At 44.3% G+C, this 26,118-nt stretch overlaps 1 protein-coding gene across 1 annotated transcript; it reads right to left on the reverse strand.

The window, feature by feature from the left end:
• Nucleotides 1-21,876: 21,876 nt before the first annotated feature.
• On the reverse strand, nt 21,877-24,620 carry LOC109779741 (uncharacterized). Its single transcript, XM_020338367.4, has 4 exons — nt 24,324-24,620; nt 23,615-23,843; nt 23,150-23,302; nt 21,877-22,757 (listed from the first exon to the last, which is right to left on the reverse strand). Exons 1-4 carry the CDS (start codon nt 24,564-24,566, stop codon nt 22,084-22,086), a joined length of 1,299 nt encoding a protein of 432 aa, XP_020193956.1. The 5' UTR covers nt 24,567-24,620; the 3' UTR covers nt 21,877-22,083.
• Between the last annotated feature and the right edge of the window lie 1,498 nt (nt 24,621-26,118).

Consider the following 26,118-nt stretch of genomic DNA (forward strand, 5'->3'; position numbering starts at 1 on the left):
ACAAACTTGGTTTCGTCGAATTCGGAGTCCGTTTGCAGAAGTTGTGGTAGTTTTGGTGTTCTGAAAAGGCTGCAGCGGTACTACCGCGGACAGGAGCGGATGTAATTTTTTACTACTGCTCTTGGGAGCGGTACTACCGCGGCTACTTCCGCTCCGGACCAAAAACTCGTCACAAGTCCAACGGTGGTAGGCACGGATGTATTTTTTTAGTACCGCTCGCAAGCAGTAGTACCGCTACCCTTAGCGGTAGTACCGTGAGGACGAGCGGTAGTACCGCTCTGTTCGGGCTGTGAGCATAACGGTTGGATTCCCCCCCCCTATAAAAGGGGGTCTTCTTCCCCAATGAACCTTATCCTTTGAGCTCGTGTTCTTCCCCCATTGTTGACCTTCTTCGAGCTTGCTAACTCTCAATCCCTCCATGGATTCTTGCTAGTTTTTGAGGGAAAAGAGAGAGGAGATCTAGATCCACATTTCCACGAATCACTTTCTCCTCTATGTGAAGGGAACCCCTTGGATCTAGTTCTTGGAGTTCTCGGTGTTCTCCTTCTTGTTCTTCCTCTCATTTTCTTCCCTAGCATTAGTTGCTTCGGTGGGATTTGAGAGAGAAGGACTTGTGCACTCCGTGTGCCCTTGCCATTGCATTTGGTGCATCGGTTTGAGTTCTCCATGGTGATACGTGGAAGTTACAAGTTGAGAAGCTTATTACTCTTGGGTGCTTGGTACCCTTGAGCTTGTTCCTCTTGGGTGCTTGGGCGCCCTAGACGGTTGGTGGTGTTCGGAGCTCAATCATTGTGGTGTAAAGCTCCGGGCAAGCGTCGGGGTCCCAATTAGGTTGTGGAGATCACCCCGAGCAATTTGACGGGTTTTGGTGACCCCCCAAGGGTTGCCAAAGTGTACGGATTCGATGAACGCCCCCAAGGGTTGCCATTTGTACGGGTTCGGTGACCGCCCTCAAGGGTCTCTTAGTGGAATCACGGCATCTTGCATTGTGCGAGGGCGTGAGGAGATTACGGTGGCCCTAGTGGCTTCTCTGGGAGCATTGTGCCTCCACACCGCTCCAAACGGAGATTAGCATCCGCAAGGGTGTGAACTTCGGGATACATCGTCGTCTCCGCGTACCTCGGTTATCTCTTACCCGAGCTCTTTATTTATGCACTTTACTTTGTGATAGCCATATTGTTTCTTGTCATATATCTTGCTATCACCTAGTAGTTATCTTGCTTAGCATAAGTTGTTGGTGCACATAGGTGAGCCTAGTTGTTGTAGGTTTTGTGCTTGACAAATTAACCGCTAGGTTTATTCCGCATTTGTTCAAGCCTAAACCGTAATTATTTTAAAGCGCCTATTCACCCCCCTCTAGGCGACATCCACGATCTTTCAATTGGTACCAGAGTCTCGTCTCTCTTTGTTAGGCTTAACCGCCTAGAGAGTAAAGATGTTGACTAGGGGATTAGGATTCTGACACTCTTAGTTTCGATGGCACAAATTTTGATGTTTGGGTAATTCGCATGCTTAATCTCTTTAGGGTCATGGACCCAAATTTAGAGCGAATTGTAGATATGGGTTTTTCTCCTCCAAAGGATCCCCAAAGATTATCTTTAGAGGATGAGAAAAACTCTTATCTCAATGCTCAAGCTTCTAATGTGCTTTTCGATGCTTTGAGCAATGTAGTTATTTTTCAACTCATGCCGTTTCGGGATGCTCATGAGTTGTGGACAAAGCTTCAAGATAAATATGGCGTGTCCAAGATTTGTATGGATGATTGTTCTCCCTCCACCTCCGGTCGTGATGCGTTCTCAACTTCTTCTACTTCACCTACATGTAGTTTGCCACAAGGTAATGACATGGTGAGTAGTGGTGTTCATTGCAATGATGATATGGGCTTATTGTTGATAATCCTTCATCACTTTCTTATTGCAATGCTTCATCTTTAGACTTTAGCACTTCGAGCACTCCAAATGTTTCACATGCTTGTGTTGATAGTCCTTGCATATCATGTAGACATTGCTTGACTAAATCTCATGATGATATGCTTACTATGTCTTGTTGCCATTATAAAAATGCATATATTTCCTCGAATTGTTGTGCTAACAATGTAGAGGAAACCCAACACTCCATGGAACAAGATGTGGTCTTGAATGGTGCTTCAAGGGATCCTACATCATCATCTATTGCATTTTGCCTTATGGCCAAGGCTTCAAAGGTATCTCCCACTTTGAATCCCAATATATCTTGTGATGATATTGATGATGGCAAGAGTGATGATGATGTTGATTATGATGAAGAGAGTGATGATGTTGCCTCCTTAAAAATCAAGGGGGAAATGATTTTTAAAGCTCTTCTTAAGAATAAAATTGCTCGTTCCAACTTCATGGAAATCATGTCTATTGCTATTGAGGGCAAGAAATATATTGATGAGTTGGAATCTCATCTTGAGGAGCTTGAGGTCACCATTGATAAAATGGAAGGTCATGAGCGTGATTATGCTAATGAGATTGCGGACCTCTCTCAAGCTCTTGAACTTGAACAAACCACCAAGGAATCTCTTGAGGAGAATTTTGCTCTAGAATTATCTAGAGTGAAGGAATCTCATGATAGAGCTCTTGAGGTGGCTGAAAGAACATGTGGTTCCCCCATGTTTGGTTTTGGTAATTGACGACAATCTCTATGGACTAATGGTTGCCTTGAGTTTGAAGGTTTTGTCCATAGGCTTTTCTTGGAGTACATGTGTTGGTTTCAAGGAGAGTTTGTGTTGACCAAGGTGCTATTAAGGAATTATCCAAAGATTGGTCATGTGAGAATTGAGCTTATTGCAAGCATGTCTTCAAGAAGAAGATTGTGTGATCATTCATGTTTACCTTCAAGACATCATCCAAATTAAGAGAGTTGGAAAGATTCTAGGTTGATCAAGACTAAGTCAAGAGTGAATCAAGTTGATCAACTCACAAAGCGTAGAAGATGTACCGAGAGGGATCAAGTGATCCCATGGTATGGTAAGCATTGTCCATTGTGCTTTGTGTACTAACCCATGGTCTATGTGAGAGTTCTATGTGGGGTTAGGTACGTGTTCATGGGCTTCCGTCAAGAGGAAGATATCACTCAACCCATGGAGAGGATGACATCAAGTGGTGATCGTCATCAAGATTGCCGTGTGCAAGTTCAAGTGGAGCATCACGAAGAGATCAAGTGCTTGAAGCTTGCCATCCATTGTGGTGACAATGGACTTGTGAAGATGTGCCGAAGAGTGGCTCACCCATAGTGGACTATGGGGGAGTAATCATCTAGTCTTCATCGAGCCAACGCAATCAAGAAAGGTGGTCCAACTTGAGGGTGTCAAGATCGTCATCATCTAGCTCAAGTGGACCATGTGCAAGGCAAAGGTTTGCCCTTGATAGGTTTTCTATTTTACCGCTCTCATGGTGGTAGTTGGGAGACCGGGTTATAGGATCGATAGCCGTACTATCAAGGGGGGCTCTCAAGTGAGTAGCTTGATCGTATCGTTCGTCGAGAGCTCAAACCATTGCATCCTTGCATCATGTTTCTTGGTTCTTGTTTGGTTCTCTTTGTGAGTCTTAGATCTTATGGTCATCTTGATGACAAGCTTGAGTTCATCGAAAACGGACTTTGCATGCGTCTTCTATGATGTTTTCGATGTTGGAGGTTTTACCGGTCTTATCCGAGGAAGGGTTCTCACCATTTTATTTTGGGCCTTTTCTCATTTGCTTCTTATTGGTATTTCTATCAAGATTGTGTTAGCCCTTGTCATTAGCTTTCCAACAAACTTGGTTTCGTCGAATTCGGAGTCCGTTTGCAAAAGTTGTGTCAGTTTTGGTGTCCTTTAAAGGGGCTGCTGCGGATGTAATTTTTTAGTACCGCTCTTGGGAGCGGTACTACCGCTTGGAGTGGTACTACCGCGGCTCCTGAGCGGTAGTACTGCTCCAGAGCTGTACTACCGCCGCTCCTGAGCGGTAGTACCGCTCCGGACCAAAATCTCGTGTTTTGCTCAGCGGAAGTAGGCACGGAAGTATTTTTTTGTACCGCTCGCAAGAACTAGTACCGCTACCACTTGCGGTAGTACCGCTATCCCTAGCGGTAGTACCGTGAGGTCGAGCGGTAGTACCGTGGGGACGAGCGGTAGTACCGCTCCGGCGGTTCTACTGGCCTTTTGCCTCCTCGCTGTTGTTTTTCAAAGGGGTAGTACCGCCCTAGCGGTAGTACCGCTCCTTGGAGCGGTAGTACCGCTCTGTGCGGGCTGTGAGCATAACGGTTGGATTTTTCCCCACCTATGAAAGGGGGTCTTCTTCCCCATTGAACCTTATCCTTTGAGCTCGTGTTCTTCCCCCATTGTTGACCTTCTTCGAGCTTGCTAACTCTCAATCCCTCCATGGATTCTTGCTAGTTTTTGAGGGAAAAGAGAGAGGAGATCTAGATCCACATTTCCACCAATCACTTTCTCCTCTATGTGAGGGGAACCCCTTGGATCTAGATCTTGGAGTTCTTGGTGTTCTCCTTCTTGTTCTTCCTCTCATTTTCCTCCCTAGTATTAGTTGCTTCGGTGGGATTTGAGAGAGAAGGACTTGGGCACTCCGTGTGCCCTTGCCATTGCATTGGTGCATCGGTTTGAGTTCTCCACGGTGATACGTGGAAGTTACAAGTTGAGAAGCTTATTACTCTTGGGTGCTTGGTACCCTTGAGCTTGTTCCTTTTGGGTGCTTGGGCGCCCTAGACGGTTGGTGGTGTTCGGAGCTCAATCATTGTGGTGTAAAGCTCCGGGCAAGCGTCGGGGTCTCCAATTAGGTTGTGGAGATCGCCCCGAGCAATTTGACGGGTTCCGTTGACCGCCCCCAAGGGTTGCCAAAGTGTACGGGTTCGGTGACCGCCCCCAAGGGTTGCCATTTGTACGGGTTCGGTGACCGCCCTCAAGGGCCCCTTAGTGGAATCACGGCATCTTGCATTGTGCGAGGGCGTGAGGAGATTACGGTGGCCCTAGTGGCTTCTTGGGGAGCATTTTGCCTCCACACTGCTCCAAACGGAGATTAGCATCCGCAAGGGTGTGAACTTCGGGATACATCGTCGTCTCCGCGTGCCTCGGTTATCTCTTACTCGAGCCCTTTACTTATGCACTTTACTTTGTGATAGCCATATTGTTTCTTGTCATATATCTTGCTATCACCTAAGTAGGTTTTCTTGCGTAGCATAAGTTGTTGGTGCACATAGGTTAGCCTAGTTGTTGTAGGTTTTGTGCTTGACAAATTAACTGCTAGGTTTATTCCGCATTTGTTCAAGCCTCAACCGTAATTACTTTAAAGCGCCTATTCACCCCCCCTCTAGGCGACATCGACGATCTTTCAATTGGTATCAGAGCCTCGTCTCTCTTTATAGGGCTTAACCGCCTAGAGAGTAAGGATGTCGACTAGGGGTTTAGGATTCTCTGACACTCTTAGTTTCGATGGCACAAATTTTGATGTTTGGGTAATTCGCATGCTTAGTCTCTTTAGGATCATGGACCCAAATTTAGAGCGAATTGTAGATATGGGTTTTTCTCCTCCAAAGGATCCCCAAAGATTATCTTTAGAGGATGAGAAAAACTCTTATCTCAATGCTCAAGCTTCTAATGTGCTTTTTGATGCTTTGAGCAATGTAGTTATATTTCAACTCATGCCTTTTCGGGATGCTCATGAGTTGTGGACAAAGCTTCAAGATAAATATGGCGTGTCCAAGTTTTGTGGGGATGATTGTTCTCCCTCCACCTCCGGTCGTGTTGTGTTCTCAACTTCTTCTACTTCACCTACATGTGGTTTGCCACAAGGTAATGACATGGTGAGTAGTGGTGTTCATTGCAATGATGATAGTGGGCTTAGTTTTGATAATCCTTCATCACTTTCTTGTTGCGATGCTTCATCTTTGGACTCTAGCACTTCGAGCACTCCAAATGTTTCACATGCTTGTGTTGATAGTCCTTGCATATCATGTACAAATTGCTTGACTAAATCTCATGATGATATGCTTGCTATGTCTTATTGGCATGATAAAAATGCATGTATTTCCTCGAGTTGTTGTGCTAACAATGTAGAGGAAACCCAACACTCCATGGAACAAGATGTGGTCTTGAATGGTGCTTCAAGGGATCCCACATCATCATCTATTGCATTTTGCCTTATGGCCAAGGCTTCAAAGGTATCTCCCACTTTGAATCCCAATATATCTTGTGATAATATTGATGATGGCAAGAGTGATGATGATGTCTATTATGATGAAGAGAATGATGATGTTGCCTCCTTAAAAGTTAAGGGGGAAATAATTTTAAAGCTCTTCTTAAGAATAAAATTGCTCGTTCCAACTTCATGGAAATCATGTCTATTGCTATTGAGGGCAAGAAATATATTGATGAGTTGGAATCTCGTCTTGAGGAGCATGAGGTCACCATTGATAAATGGAAGGTCATGAGCATGATTACGCTAATGAGATTGCGGACCTCTCTCAAGCTCTTGAACTTGAACAAACCACCAAGGAATCTCTTGAGGAGACTTTTGTTCTAGAGTTATCTAGAGTGAAGGAATCTCATGATAGAGCCCTTGAGGTGGCCAATGTTTTTGAAACTAAAAATGCTAAGCTTGAAGTTGCTCATGCTAGACTCCTTGAGGATTTTGAGCACCTCGAAAATGGCTCAAGGGTCATCAAGGGTGAGCTCATCAAACTCACCGAGTCTCATGCTCAACTTGAAGCTTCTTATTTAAAAGAGCTTGCCAAGTTGCCTTCTCCTCTTGTTGTTAATGATGATGCTTGTGCTACTAACTCTATTTCTTGTGAAGCATCCATTTTAAAGGAGAACGTTGAGCTACGGGCTCAACTTGAGTTGCTATCTAGCAATTATGGGAAATTGGAAAAAAGCCATGAAAAGCTCTCAAGCTCTCATGATGATCTTCTAGTATCCCATAATGTTCTAAAGATAGCTCATGAGGCCATGATTGCTAAGGTACCATCTAGTGAGCCTCATGTGGACACTAGCACTACTTTTAGTCAAAATGCTATATTGCCTTGTGCTAGTCCTCGTGATTCATCCATGCATAACTTTGGTACATCTTGTGATGAATTGCTTTCCTTGCCTTGTTGCTCTAACGATGAAGCTTATACTTCCTCTAGTGCTTGTGTTGAGACTAACCATGTAGAGGGAATCGAAGAGCTCAAGGCCCAAGTCACTTCTTTGAAGAAAGACTTGGAAAAGAGTCATGAAGGGAAATTTACACTCAACAACATCTTGAGAGTGCAAAAATCCCCCAATGACAAAGGTGGACTTGGATTCAACTCCAAGAAGAAGAAGAAGTCCAAGATGAACAAAAAGAAGGGCCAAGAACAAGTCAAGAATTCGGCCAAGATTGTTTGCTTCAAGTGCAAAGTAGAAGGGCATCATGTTAGATCTTGCCCATTGAAGAAGAAGGCCATTAGTGACAAGCAACAAGGGAAGCGGCCACAAGTTCGATCTCATGCTCAACCACAAGTTGAAGAAAGTCCTCTTCCCAAGAATCCTCAAGCTAATGCTTCTCAAGTTGAGAAATCAAGTGAGAAGAAAGTGAAGAGTAGACGTTGCTACTTATGTCGTGAGAAAGGTCACCTCGCCTCTTCATGCACTAGTGGTAACTTATCCAACCTAATTATTATTGATGATATCTATTCTCTTGGGAAGGATAATGTTGGCCATGTGTTTTCCAAATTTGTTGGTGCTCAAAGTGGTGTGAAGAAAAGAACCATTTGGGTAGCCAAGCCTATTGTGACTAACCTCTTAGGACCCAACTTGGTTGGGGACCAACAAGCTCAAACTTGATCAATAGGTGTTGTTGGAGGGCATTGGAGACTTGGCTACATTATGAAGATTTAAGGGGACTTCATCATTCTTATTGTCTCAAGCCAAGTCAATTGGGTTATCAAGTTTCTATTCTAGATCCAATGTTCCTCCTTCCGGTAACTTGTACTGAAATTGTTTACATCGAAAGTTACTTGCCCCTTTGCATGTTTTGGTTTTGTTCCTTGCATGTGGTTGTATATGTTGTGCCTCCAATTTGCTTATCTTGAGTAATCAATTATGTGTGTGTTGGTTTGCACATCATGTACGTGTGTGTACTGCATTGAGCCTTTGCGCATCTTGTGTGTATGTTAGTTGGCTCTTGTGAGAGATTAATGGAATATCCCATTTTGGGGGAGTGATGTGCTTTGTGCACCTCACGGTCCCATAAATGTGGTTACATGAGGAATACCACCTAGTATTGATATTGCAAGCTTATCTAGTCACTATGTGGTATGTCTTCTCATGAGAAATTCAAATTCTAAATAGTCCATTAATTATCTCTTGTTGGATCCTCTTTTTGCCTCTTGTTAAGTTTTCTTTAATTGCTATCACATTATGGGGGAGTAATATGCTATGTATATTACTAGCCTAGAAAATATGTACATTTGAGATATTGTCACCTAGAATTGATATTGTAAATTATCTTGTTCCTACGTGGCATGTTAGCTCTACAAGTTGCAATTTGCTTGTGTTTGGTGTGAAGATGATGTCGGATATCCTTGCTATCTACCACCGGGAATTATTTCCAAATACTTCTTGTCTTTTGACAATTGGTACTCACTTATGTGTGGTAGAAATTATTGATCATCTTCACGTTGGCATTTGCTTTTTATTTGCCTTATCTCTTGCCAAGTTTGTGTCAACTCCCATTGCCTTCCGTGCCACTTGAGGATCTTGTTGTTTTCTTGATCTTGTCTAGTGTTTTCCTTGATATAGTGAACGTGGTGATCCTACCTTGTGCATTTTGTATTCAAATGCAAATTCTCTATAATGCACAACTCGTGGGGGAGCTATCCTATTTTCTATAAAACACTAAACTTGTGATCCATTTTAAGTGTGTGTTGGTGGACGGCAAGCCGTTTCTTTTTGGTACTTGTGCCATCATGAAACTTTGTAGAGAGCTTGGTTTGTTTGGAACCATCCTCTCTTTTGGGAGTTTGATACCATTTTGTGGGTTCCAATGGATATCTCATTCCTTGATGTATCTTTTAATCATATCTTCCAAGTGATGATTTCTCCATTTGGTATTCTTTTCACTTGGTATTTCCTTCTATTTTGGTATCGGTTCTTGAAAGTCTTGAGCATGCATATTAACTTCATGTAGTTTCCGTGGCATGCTTTCTCTCTTTGACCCAATATATAGGGGAAACTCCACCAAGTCCCAAATTGGATGAGATGTGCATGAATTTCATTTCCATATCTATATGCACATATTTATGTGGAGTTTGTCCTATGTATTGTTGGTGTTTCTAACTCTTTGGTCCCAATGAGTTTGGGTACCATTTTGTTTGTGTTGTTGTTCTAGGAACAATTGGAGATGCATCGGATGCTCGGCTCACTCACAAGGAAGGTGTTGTCACCATGTGCTTTTTGGAGTCAAGCTAGGATGATCAATGAACTACTTTGTACCTTCAATTGGTATCTACTACATCCTTCTAATGTTAACTCGGTAACAAGTATCTTCATATACTTCATGCACACATTTCTTGCATCAACCTTGTGTAGGTTGTATCATGGCATGTTATTCATTCTCTCTTGTGATACTTGTTTCCTTTCTCAAAGCATCCCAACAATGATCTATTGTTGCTAGTTGTGATGTCTTTGATGGTTGTGTGGTAGGAATTCATTTATGTACAATAAGACCATATCTAGCCATGTGCTATGCTTCCAAGCAAATATCTTATTGGTATATCTGTGACTTCCTTTTGGATATCTTGTTCCTTCGTGTTGTAACTATTTCGGGTGTACATCCTTCTTTGGAGATATATATCATCATGATCTCGTCTACCTAGAACCTTATACACTTGAGAGAAATTACATCTCTAGATGATATCCTTTCTTTCACGTCCACCTTGTCTTTCTTGTTATTTCTTTGGTGGCTCCGTGAAAGCTTTTGCCTTGAGTGCATGTCTTATCTCGTTGCATCTTAATGCACTCTTGTGTGGTGAAGATTATTTTCTCATGCTTATCTCTACGAGGCTTTTGCCATCTTAATTGGTATCCCTCGTCTTGATGAAGCTTTCATCTTCTATCTTCACCATGGGTTGTCACAAGTGTTGGTTATTTATTTTGCATTTTTAGTGTGCTTGTGAACCCTTTTGCTTGGTGTGTGTGGGGAGGACATGTCATGCACCTTGTATCTCCACTATCCAAGACTATGTTGATGCTTAATGCTCATTCGTACATTAGTCTTCTCAAGTGCTTTGCCATGACTCACACACATCATTTTGGTTGAGCCTACTCTTAAGTTGCCTCTTTTATATGTTGCTCAACCATTTGTTTGTTGCAAGTGCTAGGCTTTGTTTCCTATATGCTCACTTGCACTTGTTGTGAGTTTCTATTGATTTTTGGGGAGTGATGATCCTATTTTGTGCACTCGGTATCCTAATGCAAATATTGTAAGAAGTGCAGAAATCATGAAGAGCTTCACTAGTGTCTTTAGAACACTCTGTTGCTCTCTTGCACTTGTCGTGAGGTTCTATTGATCTTGGGGGAGTGACGATCCTATTTTGTGCTCGTTGTATCCAGTTAAAAAACTAAATTGTGCACAAATCATGGGGAGCTTCTCTAGTTTCTCTAGAACACTCCTTTGCTCATATCATAATTCATTTCATTCATGTGACACGTAGGATCATTGGTCTAGTTGGCTCAATTGATATCCGTTGATTGCTTGCTTCAATTGGTATCTTTTGATTGCTTGTTTGCTTGTTCCTCTCTTTCTTATGTCTTTGTGGCATATCTTTCTTTTGTAAACTTTGGGCCTAAATATAGTTTGGTTTCCTCCTAGTATTTACCGTCAAACTTGTGTATTGCATTCCACTCTCTTGTTGAGAAATACACAGTTTATGGAGGACCATAATTTATATTGGCCTTCTTAGCTTTTCGTCCATTTTGGCAATCGATGCCAATGGGGGAGAAGTTTCAGAGAGTTTTGTGGAGAAGGTTAGAGAGTTATCTCCTCTTGCTTTGTTTTTCTTCCTTAGCATTTGCATCTCATACGCATGCACTATTGGTTGTTGCATTGCATGGTGATGCATAATTCCTTATATAAACTCTCTTGAAAGTGATTGTCATCAATTACCAAAATGGGGGAGATTGAAAGAACATGTGGTGCCCCCATGTTTGGTTTTGGTAATTGACGACAATCTCTATGTACTAATGGTTGCCTTGAGTTTGAAGGTTTTGTCCATAGGCTTTTCTTGGAGTACATGTGTTGGTTTCAAGGAGAGTTTGTGTTGACCAAGGTGCTATTAAGGAATTATCCAAAGATTGGTCATGTGAGAATTGAGCTTATTGCAAGCATGTCTTGAAGAAGAAGATTGTGTGATCATTCATGTTTACCTTCAAGACATCATCCAAATGAAGAGAGTTGGAAAGATTCTAGGTTGATCAAGACTAAGTCAAGAGTGAATCAAGTTGATCAACTCACAAAGCGTAGAAGATGTACCGAGAGGGATCAAGTGATCCCATGGTATGGTAAGCATTGTCCATTGTGCTTTGTGTACTAACCCATGGTCTATGTGAGAGTTCTATGTGGGGTTAGGTACGTGTTCATGGGCTTGCGTCAAGAGGAAGATATCACTCAACCCATGGAGAGGATGACATCAAGTGGTGATCGTCATCAAGATTGCCGTGTGCAAGTTCAAGTGGAGCATCACGAAGAGATCAAGTGCTTGAAGCTTGCCGTCCATTGTGGTGACAATGGACTTGTGAAGATGTGCCGAAGAGTGGCTCACCCATAGTGGACTATGAGGCAGTAATCATCTAGTCTTCATCGAGCCAACGCAATCAAGAAAGGTGGTACAACTTGAGGGTGTCAACATCGTCATCATCTAGCTCAAGTGGACCATGTGCAAGGCAAAGGTTTGCCCTTGATAGGTTTTCTATTTTACCGCTCTCATGGTGGTAGTTGGGAGACCGGGTTATAGGATCGATAGCCGTACTATCAAGGGGGGCTCTCAAGTGAGTAGCTTGATCATATCGTTCGTCGAGAGCTCAAACCATTGCATCCTTGCATCATGTTTATTGGTTCTTGTTTGGTTCTCTTTGTGAGTCTTAGATCTTATGGCCATCTTGATGACAAGCTTGAGTTCATCGAAAGCGGAGTTTGCATGCGTCTTCTATGATGTTTTCGATGTTGGAGGTTTTACCGGTCTTATCCGAGGAAGGGTTCTCACCATTTTCTTTTGGGCCTTTTCAAATTTGCTTCTTATTGGTATTCCTATCAATATTGTGTTAGCCCTTGTCACTAGCTTTCCAACAAACTTGGTTTCGTCGAATTCGGAGTCCGTTTGCAAAAGTCGTGTCAGTTTTGGTGTCCTTTAAAGGGGCTGTTGCGGATGTAATTTTTTAGTACCGCTCTTGGGAGCGGTACTACCGCTTGCAGCGGTACTACCGCGGCTCCTGAGCGGTAGTACTGCTCCAGAGCTGTACTACCGCCGCTCCTGAGCGGTAGTACCGCTCTGGACCAAAATCTCGTGTTTTGCTCAGCGGAAGTAGGCACGGAAGTATTTTTTTTGTACCGCTCGCAAGCAGTAGTATCGCTACCACTTGCGGTAGTACCGCTATCCCTAGAGGTAGTACCGTGAGGTCGAGCAGTAGTACCGTGGGGATGAGCGGTAGTACCGCTCCGGCGGTTCTACTGGCCTTTTGCCTCCTCGCTGTTGTTTTTCAAAGGGGTACTACCGCCCTAGCGGTAGTACCGCTCCTTGGAGCGGTAGTACCGCTCTGTGCGGGCTGTGAGCATAACGGTTGGATTTTTCCCCACCTATAAAAGGGAGTCTTCTTCCCCAATTGAACCTTATCCTTTGAGCTCGTGTTCTTCCCCCATTGTTGACCTTCTTAGAGCTTGCTAACTCTCAATCCCTCCATGGATTCTTGCTAGTTTTTGAGGGAAAAGAGAGAGGAGATCTAGATCCACATTTCCACCAATCACTTTCTCCTCTATGTGAGGGGAACCCCTTGGATCTAGATCTTGGAGTTCTTGGTGTTCTCCTTCTTGTTCTTCCTCTCATTTTCCTCCCTAGCATTAGTTGCTTCGGTGGGATTTGAGAGAGAAGGACTTGGGCACTCCGTGTGCCCTTGCCATTGCATTTGGTGCATCGGTTTGAGTTCTCCACGGTGATACGTGGAAGTTACAAGTTGAGAAGCTTATTACTCTTGGGTGCTTGGTACCCTTGAGCTTGTTCCTCTTGGGTGCTTGGGCGCCCTAGACGGTTGGTGGTGTTCGGAGCTCAATCATTGTGGTGTAAAGCTCCGGGCAAGCGTTGGGGTCTCCAATTAGGTTGTGGAGATCACCCCGAGCAATTTGACGGGTTCCGGTGACCGCCCCCAAGGGTTGCCAAAGTGTACGGGTTCGGTGACCGCCCCCAAGGGTTGCCATTTGTACGGGTTCGGCGACCGCCCTCAAGGGTCCCTTAGTGGAATCATGGCATCTTGCATTGTGCGAGGGCGTGAGGAGATTACGGTGGCCCCAGTGGCTTCTTGGGGAGCATTGTGCGTCCACACCGCTCCAAACGGAGATTAGCATCCGCAAGGGTGTGAACTTCGGGATACATCGTCGTCTCCGCGTGCCTCGGTTATCTCTTACCCGAGACCTTTACTTATGCACTTTACTTTGTGATAGCCATATTGTTTCTTGTCATATATCTTGCTATCACCTAAGTAGGTTTTCTTGCTTAGCATAAGTTGTTGGTGCAGATAGGTGAGCCTAGTTGTTGTAGGTTTTGTGCTTGACAAATTAACCGCTAGGTTTATTCCGCATTTGTTCAAGCCTCAACCGTAATTACTTTAAAGCGCCTATTCACCCCCCTCTAGGCGACATCGACGATCTTTCAGTGGCCAATGTTTTTGAAACTAAAAATGCTAAGCTTGAAGTTGCTCATGCTAGACTCCTTGAGGATTTTGAGCTCCTCGAAAATGGCTTAAGGGTCATCAAGGGTGAGCTCATCAAACTCACCGAGTCTCATGCGCAACTTAAAGCCTCATATTCAAAAGAGCTTGTAAAGTTGCCTTCTCCTCTTGCTATTATTGATGATGCTTGTGCTACTAACTCTATTACATGTGAAACATCCATTTTGAAGGAGAATGTTGAGCTACGGGCTCAACTTGAGTTGCTATCTAGCAATCATGGGAAATTGGAAGAAAGCCATGAAAAGCTCTCAAGCTCTCATGATGATCTTCTAGTATCCCATAATGTGCTAAAGATAGATCATGAGGCCATGCTTGCTAAGGTAACATCTAGTGAGCCTCATGTGGACACTAGCACTACTTTTAGTCAAAATGCTATATTGCCTTGTGCTAGTCCTCGTGATTCATCCATGCATAACTTTGGTACATCTTGTGATGAATTGCTTTCCTTGCCTTGTTGCTCTAACAATGAAGCTTATACTTTTGTGTTGAGACTAACCATGTAGAGGAAATCAAAGAGCTCAAGGCCCAAGTCACTTCTTTGAAGAAAAACTTGGAAAAGAGTCATGAAGGGAAATTTACACTCAACAACATCTTGAGCGTGCAAAAATCCCCCAATGACAAAGGTGGACTTGGATTCAACTCCAACAAGAAGAAGAAGTCCAAGATGAACAAGAAGAAGGGCCAAGAACACGTCAAGAATTTGGCCAAGATTCTTTGCTTCAAGTGCAAAATTGAAGGGCACCATGTTAGATCTTGCCCATTGAAGAAGAAGGCCATTAGTGACAAGCAACAAGGGAAGCGGCTACAAGTGCATTCTCATGCTCAACCTCAAGTTGAAGAAAGGCCTCTTCCCAAGAAGACTCAAGCTAATGCTTATCAAGTTGATAAATCAAGTGAGAAGAAAGTGAAGAGTAGACATTGCTACCTATGTCGTGAGAAAGGCCACCTCGCTTCTTCATGCACTAGTGGTAACTTATCCAACCCAATTATTATTGATGATATCTATTCTCTTGGGAAGGATAAGGTTGGCAATGTGTTTGCCAAGTTTGTTGGTACTCAAAGTGGTTTCAAGAAGAGAACCATTTGGGTAGCCAAGCCTATTGTGACTAACCTCTTAGGACCCAACTTGGTTGGGGACCAACAAGCTCAAACTTGTTCAATAGGTGTTGTTGGAGGTCATTGGAGACATGGCTACATTACGAAGAATGAAGAGGGATTCATCATTCTTATTGTCTCAAGCCAAGTCAATTGGGTTATCAAGTTTCTATCTTATATCCAATGTGCCTCCTTGCGGTAACTTGTACTTAATTTGCTTACATTGAAAGTTACTTGCCCCCTTGCATGCTTTGGTTTTGTTCCTTGCATGTGTTTGTATATGACGTGTCTCCAAATTGCCTTTGTGTATGTTGGTTTGCACATCATGTACATGTGTGTCGTTCGTTGAGCCTTAGTGCATCTTGGTTGTAGCTTAGTTGGCTCTTGTGAGAGATTAATGGAATATCCCATTATGGGGGAGTGATGTGCTTTGTGCACTTCGCAATCCTATAAAGGTTGGTACATGGGGAATACCACTTAGTATTGATATTACAAGATTATCTAGTCGCTATGTGGTATGTCTTCTCATGAGAAATTCAAATTCTAAATAGTCCATTAATTATCTCTTGTTGGATCCTTTTAATTGCCTCTTGTCTATCTTTAATTGGTATCACATTATGGGGGATTAATATGCTATGTGCATATTACAAGCCTAGAAAATGTGTACATTTGAGATATTATCACCTAGAATTGATATTGTAAATTATCTTGTTCCTAGGTGGCATGTTAGCTCTACAAGTTGCAATTTTCTTGTGTTTGGTGTGAAGATGATGTTGGATATCCTTGCTATCTACCAACGGGAATCATTTCCAAATACTTCTTGTCTTTTGACAATTTGTTCTCACTTATGTGTGGTAAATTGTTTTGATCATCTTTACGTTGGCCTTTGCTTTTATTTGCCTTTTCTCTTGCCTAGGATTGTGTCAACTCTCATTGTTTTCCATACCACTTGTGGATCTTGTTATTTCCTTGAGCTTTTCTAGTGTTTGTATAGATATAGTGAAAGTGGTGATCCCATCTTGTGCTCTTTGTATTCAAATGCAAATTCTATATAATGCACTAGTTTTGGGGGAGCTATCCTATTTTCTATAAAACACTCGTCTTGTGATCCTTATCAAGTGTGTGTTTGTGGAAGGCAAGCCGTTTCTTTTTGGTACTTTGTGCCATCATGAAACTTTGTAGAGGGCTTGGTTTGTTTGGAACCATTCTCTCTTTTGGGAGTTTGACATCTTTTTTTTGCGTGTATCAATGGATATCTCATTCCTTGATGTATCTTTCAAGTGATGATTTATTCATTTGGTATCTTTTCTTCGCTTGGTATTTCTTTGTCTTTTGGTCTCGGTTCTTGAAAGTCTTGAGCATGCATATTTACTCCATGTAGTTTCTTTGACATGCTTTCTTTCTTTGACCCAATATATAGGGGAAACTCCACCAAGTATCAAATTGGATGAGATGTGCATGAAAAATTCATTTTCTTGTCTATATGAACATATTTATGTGGAGTTTGTCATATGTATTGCTGGTTTGCTAACTCTTTGGTCCCAATGAGTTTGGGTACCATTTTGTTTGTGGTGTTGTTCTAGGAACAACTAGAGATGCATTGGATGCTCGGCTCATTCAAAAGGAAGGTGGTGTCACCATGTGCTTATTGGAGTCAAGCTAGGACGCTCAATGAACTACTATCATTTACATTCAATTGGTATCTACTACATCCTTCCAATGCTATCTCGGTAACAAGTATCTACTCATGCATACATTTCCTTCATACAACCTTGTGTAGGTTCCATCATGGCATGAATTTCTTGATTAGTTCTTGTGTTACTTGTTTCCTTTCTCAAAGCATCTCAACAATGATCTCATGTTGCTAGTTGTGATGTCTTCGATGGGTGTGTGGTAGGAATTCATTTATATACTATAAGACCATATCTAGCCATGTGCTATGCTTCCAAGCAAATATCTTATTGGTATATGTATGACTTCCTCTTGGATATCTTGTTCCTTCGTGTTGTAACTATTTCGGGTGTACATCCTTCTTTGTAGATATATATCATCATGATCTCGTCTACCTAGAACCTTATACACTTGAGAGAAATTACATCTCTAGATGATATCCTTTCTTTCACGTCCACCTTGTCTTTATTGTTATTTCTTTGGTGGCTCCGTGAAAGCTCTTGCCTTGAGTGCGTGTCTTATCTCGTTGCATCTTGATGCACTCTTATGTGGTGAAGATTATTTTCCTCATGCTTATCTCTACGAGGCTTTTGCCATCTCAATTGGTATCCCTCGTCTTGATGAGGCTTTCATCTTCTATCTTCACCATGGGTGGTCGCAAGCTTTCTTGCTAATTCTCATTTTAGCGAGCTTGTGAACCCATTTGCTAGTTGGGTGTGTGGGGGGAGGACATGTCATGCACCGTGCATCTCATTTATCCAAGACTATGTTGATGCTTATGCTCATCCTTACATTAGTCTTCTCAAGTGCATTGCCTTGACTCACACACATCATGTTGGTTGAGCCCATTCTTAAGTTGCCTCTTTTACTTGTTGCTCAACCATTTGTTTGTTGCAAGTGCTAGGCTTTGTTTCCTATATGATCACTTGAACTTGTTGTAAGTTTCTATTGATTTTGGGGGAGCTATGATCCTATTTTGTGCACTTTGTATTCAAATACAAAAATTCTTATGTGTGCACAAATCATGGGGAGCTTCTCTAGTTTCTTCAGAACACTCCTTCGCTCATTTCATAATATCCTTTATTCATGTGGCTCGTAGGATCTTTGGTCTAGTTGGTTCAATTGATATCCTTTGATTGCTTACTTCATTTGGTATATTTTGACTGCTTGATTGCTTGTCTCTCTCTTTGTTACGTCTTTGTGGCATATCATTCTTTAGCAATCTTTGTGCCTCAATATAGTTTGTGTTCCTCCAAGTATTTACCTTTGGATATGTGTACTGCATTCCACTCTCTTGTTGAGAAATACACAGTTTATGGAGGACCATAATTTATATTGGCCTTCTTAGCTTTTCGTCCATTTTGGCAATCGATGCCAATGGGGGAGAAGTTTCAGAGAGTTTTGTGGAGAAGGTTAGAGAGTTATCTCCTCTTGCTTTGTTTTTTTCCTTAGCATTTGCATCTCATACGCATGCACTATTGGTTGTTGCATTGCATGGTGATGCATAATTTCTTATATAAACTCTCTTGAAAGTGATTGTCATCAATTACCAAAATGGGGGAGATTGAAAGGACATGCGGTGCCCCCATGTGTGGTTTTGGTAATTTATGACACTCTCTATGGACTAATGGTTTCATTGAGTTATATTTGAAGGATTTGTCCATAGGCTCTTCTTGAAGTCCATGTGTTGGTTTCAAGGAGTTTATGAGTTGACCAAGGTGCTATTAAGGAATTATCCAAAGATTGGTTATGTGAGTGTTGAGCTTATTGCAAGCATGTCTTGAAGAAGAAGTTTGTGTGATTTACCTTCAAGACATCATCCAAATGAAGAGAGTTGGAAATATTCAAGGTTGATCAAGACTAAGTCAAGAGTGAATCAAGTTGATCAACTCACAAAGCGTAGAAGATGTACCGAGAGGGATCAAGTGATCCCATGGTATGGTAAGCATTGTCAATTACGCTTTGTGTACTAACCCATGGTCTTCGTGAGAGTTCTTTGTGGGGTTAGGATGCGGTGTGCAAGTTCAAGTGATGCATCACTAAGAGATCAAGTGCTTGAAGCTTGCCGTCCATTGTGGTGACAATGGACTTGTGAAGATGTGCCGAAGAGTGGCTCACCCATAGTGGAGTATGGGGGAGCAATCATCTAGTCTCCATCGACCCAACGCAATCAAGAAAGGTGGTCCATCTTGAGGAGGACAAGATCGTCATCATCTAGCTCAAGTGGATCATGTGCAAGGAAAAGGTTTGCCCTTGATAGGTTTTCTATTTTACCGGTCTCATGGTGGTAGTTGGGAGACCGGGTTATAGGATCGTTTACCGTACTATCAAGGGGGGCTCTCAAGTTGGTAGCTTGATCGTATCGTTAGTAGAGAGCTCAAACCATTGCATCCTTGCATCATGTTTCTTGGTTCTTGTTTGGTTCTCTTTGTGAGTCTTAGAGCTTGTGGTCATCTTGATTACAAGCTTGAGTTCATCGAAAATGGAGTTCACATGCGTCTTCTATAATGTTTTCGGTGTTGGAGGTTTTACCGGTCTTATTCGAGGAAGGGTTCTCACCATTTTCCCTTGGGCCTTTTCTAATTTGCTTCTTATTGTTATTTCTATCAAGATTGTGTTAGCCCTTGTCGCTAGCTTTCCAACAAACTTGGTTTCGTCGAATTTGGAGTCCGTTTGCAGAAGTTGTGGTAGTTTTGGTGTTCTGAAAAGGCAGCAGCGGTACTACCGCGGATGGGAGCGGATGTAATTTTTTACTACCGCTTGGAGCGGTACTACCGCGGCCACTTCCGCTCCGGACCAAAAACTCGTCACAAGTCCAACGGTGGTAGGCACGGATGTATTTTTTTAGTACCGCTCGCAAGCAGTAGTACCGCTACCCTTAGCGGTAGTACCGTGAGGACGAGCAGTAGTACCGCTCTGTTCGGGCTGTGAGCATAACGGTTGGATTTTCCCCCACCTATAAAAGGGGGTCTTCTTCCCCAATGAACCTTATCCTTTGAGCTCGTGTTCTTCCCCCATTGTTGACCTTCTTCGAGCTTGCTAACTCTCAATCCCTCCATGGATTCTTGCTAGTTTTTGAGGGAAAAAAGAGAGGAGATCTAGATCCACATTTCCACCAATCACTTTCTCCTCTATGTGAGGGGAACCCCTTGGATCTAGATCTTAGAGTTCTTGGTGTTCTCCTTCTTGTTCTTCCTCTCATTTTCCTCCCTAGCATTAGTTGCTTCGGTGGGATTTGAGAGAGAAGGACTTGGGCACTCCGTGTGCCCTTGTCATTGCATTTGGTGCATCGGTTTGAGTTCTCCACGGTGATGCGTGGAAGTTACAAGTTGAGAAGCTTATTACTCTTGGGTGCTTGGTACCCTTGAGCTTGTTCCTCTTGGGTGCTTGGGCGCCCTAGACGGTTGGTGGTGTTCGGAGCTCAATCATTGTGGTGTAAAGCTCCGGGCAAGCGTCGGGGTCTCCAATTAGGTTGTGGAGATCGCCCCGAGCAATTTGACGGGTTCCGGTGACCGCCCTCAAGGGTTGCCAAAGTGTACGGGTTCGGTGACCGCCCCCAAGGGTTGCCATTTGTACGGGTTCGGTGACCGCCCTCAAGGGTCCCTTAGTGGAATCATGGCATCTTGCATTGTGCGAGGGCGTGAGGAGATTACGGTGGCCCCCAGTGGCTTCTTGGGGAGCATTGTGCGTCCACACCGCTCCAAACGGAGATTAGCATCCGCAAGGGTGTGAACTTCGGGATACATCGTCGTCTCCGCGTGCCTCGGTTATCTCTTACCCGAGCCCTTTACTTATGCACTTTACTTTGTGATAGCCATATTGTTTCTTGTCATATATCTTGCTATCACCTAAGTAGGTTTTCTTGCTTAGCATAAGTTGTTGGTGCAGATAGGTGAGCCTAGTTGTTGTAGGTTTTGTGCTTGACAAATTAACCGCTAGGTTTATTCCGCATTTGTTCAAGCCTAAACCGTAATTATTTTAAAGCGCCTATTCACCCCCCCTCCTCTAGGCGACATCCACGATCTTTCACTCGCTCTGGCCTCGCTTCCGCCCGTGCGACCTCGCGCCGCACTCAGCATGGCTCGCGAGAAACTGCCGATCCGAGCGTTTCCAATGAGCCAGACTCTAGGCTGCTGTGAGGAACGTGCGATGCAGGCCCAACAGGAAAACCAGACAACTAAACAGGTCTCTTCCTTCCCGCGCGGGCCTGGTTAGGCTCGATGCGGGCAACCAAACACGCCCAAAGTTCTAGACCGAAAACACGTCTCTGCTTGATATATCGATCCAGGAAGGAAAAGGAAACGCTTCAACCGGGCTGATACGCACGCATCTCGTGACTTCTCACCGCCGGCGGCGGCGCCTCATGCTTTAATTCCAAGCTTGTGTTTGTGGAATGGTGCTCTACAATTCTACATGCGTGCGGTGTGTACATTTTGTTTTCGACTGCAAATGCAAGCCAAGGATAGCTGAAAGTTCCCCTTACTCTTTAGGACAAGAGGGTTCTTTTCTCGACAAATGGTGAATTTTATTGACTCAACCGAATATAACCACAATAAATATACATCCGGTCTCTGCATAACTTTTCTTTTATCAAAAAGGGTTTTCTGAAAGGAGAATAAACCCCCGCCTCTGTACAGCTAGGACAAGAGGGTTGTAGATTAAGCCATTTGTGAACCGGGCGTTGCTTGGAGATGATCGCGGGTCAATTTGGAAGCGCAGGAACCTCGTGGGCGCGCACCCACCGTTCCAAAAACTAAGCCACCGGCGTCCGGTTTCATGTGTCTCACGTGCCCGCCCCAGACTTTCTGGCCACATCTCCTCACAAGTCAAAATTACACGCCGTGTAACCTGGACCTCCAGGCTGAGTTGCTTACGGATCCTGTTCGGGAACATATTTCAGTTTCCACAGCTAATACTGAGTAATGATCAGTGCATTGCATGCCAGCTAAAACGTTTGTTTGTGCAGTTTTGGTTTGCTGCACATAGTAGGAGCAGGCGTGCACCACCGTCGTCTGCTGAGATCGCCAAGGCGACAAGCGACAAGAGCAGCCGAGAAGGACGTGACCTGTTGAGAATCGACCCTATACAGGGTGCCATTGCCTGAAGGATTGATGGTATAAAAGTGAAGATGAATCTCGAAAAAGAGAAGAGGCAGACAACACATTCATCAACTTGATGCCCGCCAACTGCTCGCCGGCAGGTTACAAGAGACCCCCCGCACGAGCTCAGGATTCAGGAACACCCAGCAATGTGGCGTGGGATAGCAAATTGTGCCAACAAGAGAGGGTCGTGCATAAAAGATCAGATTATTCTCGCGCCTTCCGTCCAAATGAACAAACACATCATTCAACCAGCGTGAAGCCATTCTTGACGTACTGCAGACAGGGGAACGGCAGGTCCAGCGCCTGCTCAACCATGCTCGACCTAGACAGAAGCTTGCTGAGAACAAAATCCCTACAGCTGCGCCCTACCGGCGCGCCCTTCAGTATCGCCTTATCACGGCAGGCGACCAGCGTGATGTTGCAGAGCCAGGGGGAGGCCACCGTGAAGGCCAGCCCGAAATGCCGCTTGTATGCCCGGCAGACGTGGGAGACGTACCTGCCCATGGGGAGCACGTTCTCGAAGGGGGCCTCGTCGTCGACGTCGGGGGACGACGGCCCCGAGTCGGAGTGCAGGTTCACCACCACGGTGCCGTGGAGCGGGTGGACCTTCTCCTCCAGGTTCCTCAGGAACGCCCCGTCGGCGTCCCAGAGCTTGCGGGGGAATATGTCGTTCCCGTCGTACGCGTCGATGAAGACCAGGTCGTAGACGTTGCTGTCGCCGGCGATGAAGTCTTCCGCGTCTTCTATGTGGAGGGAGATGCGGTCGTGGACGCCGTTCCATAGCAGCTCGTCGCCGTCGGTGGGCTGCATGGTGTGCGCTGATAACCCTTTCGCGCATGATGCCGGGAAGCCCATGGATTCGACCGAGGCTGAAACGACGACTGGATCGATTTCCACAATGTGGACATCAGCACCTGAAACAGATGAAATATGTTGAGTGTTTCGATGAGGTGGACAACTGCAGAATCAAGGATCTACAACTAGAACTACAATAGGAATAGTATGTATTTTAGACCAAATGTTCCATCAAATGACCTGACTCCCAACTATTTAGAGCTGGGAATGCACTTGCACATCTAAAATATATCGTGTATTCACGTGCAAGTTATTACTTATTAGTACTGCACTTTTTTTGCAGTCAAACAAGCCAAGCCAGGTATAGTTTCTAACTGACCAACAAAGACCAGAAGATAATAACTTCATTTCAAGTTCACTGTACAGGAAACAAAGTATCAGCAAAACAAATAAAAATCCAGTATCGATCTATGCAGTAATAATCATTAGTAAAACCTGTGGTAGTACATACCTCTGAATTTACTAGCCAAAAACAATGGTATGCTGCCGCCACCATGACCGATACAAAGAATTTTCATAGTGTTCGGCTCAGAAACTGCTTGAGGGAGATCATAAGAACAACTAGGGAGTGCTGTCAACCCTGCTGATACCATGCTCTTGACATCTGCAAATAATGACGGTCAGATGATAGTACCAAAGCAAAAGACAAAGCTCAAGTGCCAACAAAGTTGCTTTAGTTTTGCAAATAGCAGGTCCGTGCACATCTACCAGAAATTCTTCTTGTGATCTCGATGGCATATAAAACTTGCAGCTAAGAAATAATTGAGGAATCATGTTTACTGATTTGTATGAAGCCGTCTTTCTAAGGTATGCTTACAGAATAACAGATGCAAAATGAAACAAAAATAAATAAACACCAGCATGAATACATTATCATCAATCAGCATAGGTGTGAACATAGTACAAATGAACTCACAAGGAACAGCTAAACAATTGGGTTGCTGCATTGAGTATAATGCCCTATCACCGCCAAACCGGTAACACGCCATTACTTTTGCAGTACTTTGCCGTGTATGGTCGTTAAAGCGCATTACTCGCCATTGGTAGCCTAGTATCTTAAATTGGTCAGCACCACTTGATTCTGGGTATATTGCCAAATTTCTTTCTTGAAGCCATCTCTCCATCACTGGCCACTGATCGCTGGCCTGTCACAACACATCAATTTGTATTTCCGTATGAGTCCAAAATAGGTTGAGCTAAAATCTGCAAAAATCCATTAATGTTTACAGTGCGATAAATCACAAGACTCGCGACTGATCATGGCGGCACAGAATCAAAGTGCTTATCATGATAAGCAGCATACAAACATTTAAATTAGACATAATGCAGAGCAGTAGCATTTTGCCCCACGTGGCCATGTTCCAAACCACAAGAGGTGAAATTGCATCAAAATTAACCCCTTTTGCCAGGAACCAGGATGGATCTAAACGACAAATCTATGCCAATAAATTTGATGTCTAAGTTTCTAGTATTTGGATGATACAACTTCTAGTGGCTCTAATCGGCAAACAATGTTCCCCCGTTAGCTTTGTAAAATTGGCAGGAGACGACGAGCTGTTCATCTCCATTTCTTCAAGCAAGAAATAGACCAAGAGGGAAGTAGGGAGAAGGTAAGGGGAAGCTACCGGTATGGAGGCTGGGTAGGCGACGACGGAGACGACGCCATTGCCATGCTCGGAGTGGCGGCGGAAGACGGTGTGAGCTCCGTCGCCGGGGCCGTCGTCCTCTCCCCACCACTCCTTGTAGTAGGACCAGTCCCCCTCGTCCTGGGGAGGCTTCCTCCGCGCCCCTACCGCTGCTGGGTACGAAGCCACCGACAGCCGCCGGATGGCGCCGCCGGCGCACCTTGACGCCGCCGCCCTCAACATGGTTCCCTGTTCCCGCTGAGTCCGCGGGTGTGTTTTGTGGGCTGTGGCTGGCGGCCTACTAGGAAAAGGGCAGAAGCCCGCTTAAGCCCAGAACACAACCACCCTAGCTGTTTCACACGAAGTCCGAAATCACTAATTAAGAAATACTCGTTGTAAAGATTACCCCACCTTCTCTGGTCGGCGGTCGCGACAAGTGACGCGCTGCATGTGCGCCACTTGTCGCAATCCGGGAGTTTTCTCTTTTTTTGTAGATTCGTTTATTGAAAATGTTTTGTCTCTTAAACCGTACGTCCAAATCTCGAACCGTTTTCACCGTTGGGTTCCTCTTGTCGAGATCTTCAAAATTAGACCCCACGTTGATAGGTTTTGACGAACTTTTTTTTCACGAAGAAACCGACCGAAAAAACCGAACCGGGAGCACGGGGTTTTTTCTTTTTCGAAAGAGGCACGCCCGTGCCTCTCGCGAAATCACAACCGTGCCTCTCGTGGAAGCAAAACTGTGTCTCTCGCGACCTAGGGTTTTCCTCCTGTTGGTCGATCGGGGCTTGTAGAAGGGTTCCTAGTGCTCTGCCGAGCATCATGGCGGCAACGGCGGAGACAGGATTGAATGGAGATGGTTTGGCGGCGGGTTTCCCGCCCGGAGAGAAGGGGCTGAAGGATTAGATGAGCTTTTGAAAAATCTGGAAATCACGGAAGAGGAGGAAGACGTTGTTGATTTCTCGGGATTTATCGAGCAACCGGTTCGCAGCTCACGGTGGGCTGTGGTCCTTAGGGTGCGTGAGGTCGCCCTTCAGTCACACGGCGTTCTATTCTGCTATGCAAGTGGCGTGTGGACGTGTGCAAAGGAGGTGAAGTTTGTTCCTCTGGATGATTATACTTTCACAGCAGAGTTTAAGTGCTTTGGGGAGTGGAATACGGCCATGCATGGAGGTCCTTGGCTGTTCAGAAATCAGGCAGTAGTGGTTGAAGAGTATGATGGGCTCACCAATGTGGAATCTATGGCGCTGGACTCAATTAGGGTCTGGACTAGGATTATGGGGCTTCCGGATCTCCTACATAATAAAAGGGTTGCCGAGGTCATAGCATCTAAGATGTGAGAGGTTTTACAAGTGGAGCTTGGTGTGGATGGTGTTGAGTATGTTAAGTTTGTGCGAGTTCGAATGAAAATTATGTTGGCTAAGCCACTGCTTCGATGGTTGTCGGGCAGTGTGGAACCGAGTAAACCCCCACAAAAGTTCAGAGTATTATATGAGAAAATGCCACGCTTCTGTGCTGTTTGTGGAACTATAGGCCATGTGGCTAATCAGTGTGGGGATGGAGTCCATGATGAAAGCAAGTTTCGGTATGGAGATTTTATGATGGTGCCACTAGAGGACCTATGGTTTCAACCTAGACGTGAATATGTCGCTCACCCTGGAGCGAACTCATCGAGAGGTAGGGGTGGTCGTTCAAAGTCTGGTAGAGGAGGAGGTGGCCGAGGTGATGGCAAGTCTTACGATCAGCAGTATGTGAGGAAGCAAGGGACCTATGATGGGAGCGGTGCAACTAGTTC

The sequence above is a fragment of the Aegilops tauschii genome, chromosome 2 (assembly GCF_002575655.3).
Source record: "Aegilops tauschii subsp. strangulata cultivar AL8/78 chromosome 2, Aet v6.0, whole genome shotgun sequence".
In the NCBI taxonomy this organism is placed as follows: Eukaryota; Viridiplantae; Streptophyta; class Magnoliopsida; order Poales; family Poaceae; genus Aegilops; species Aegilops tauschii.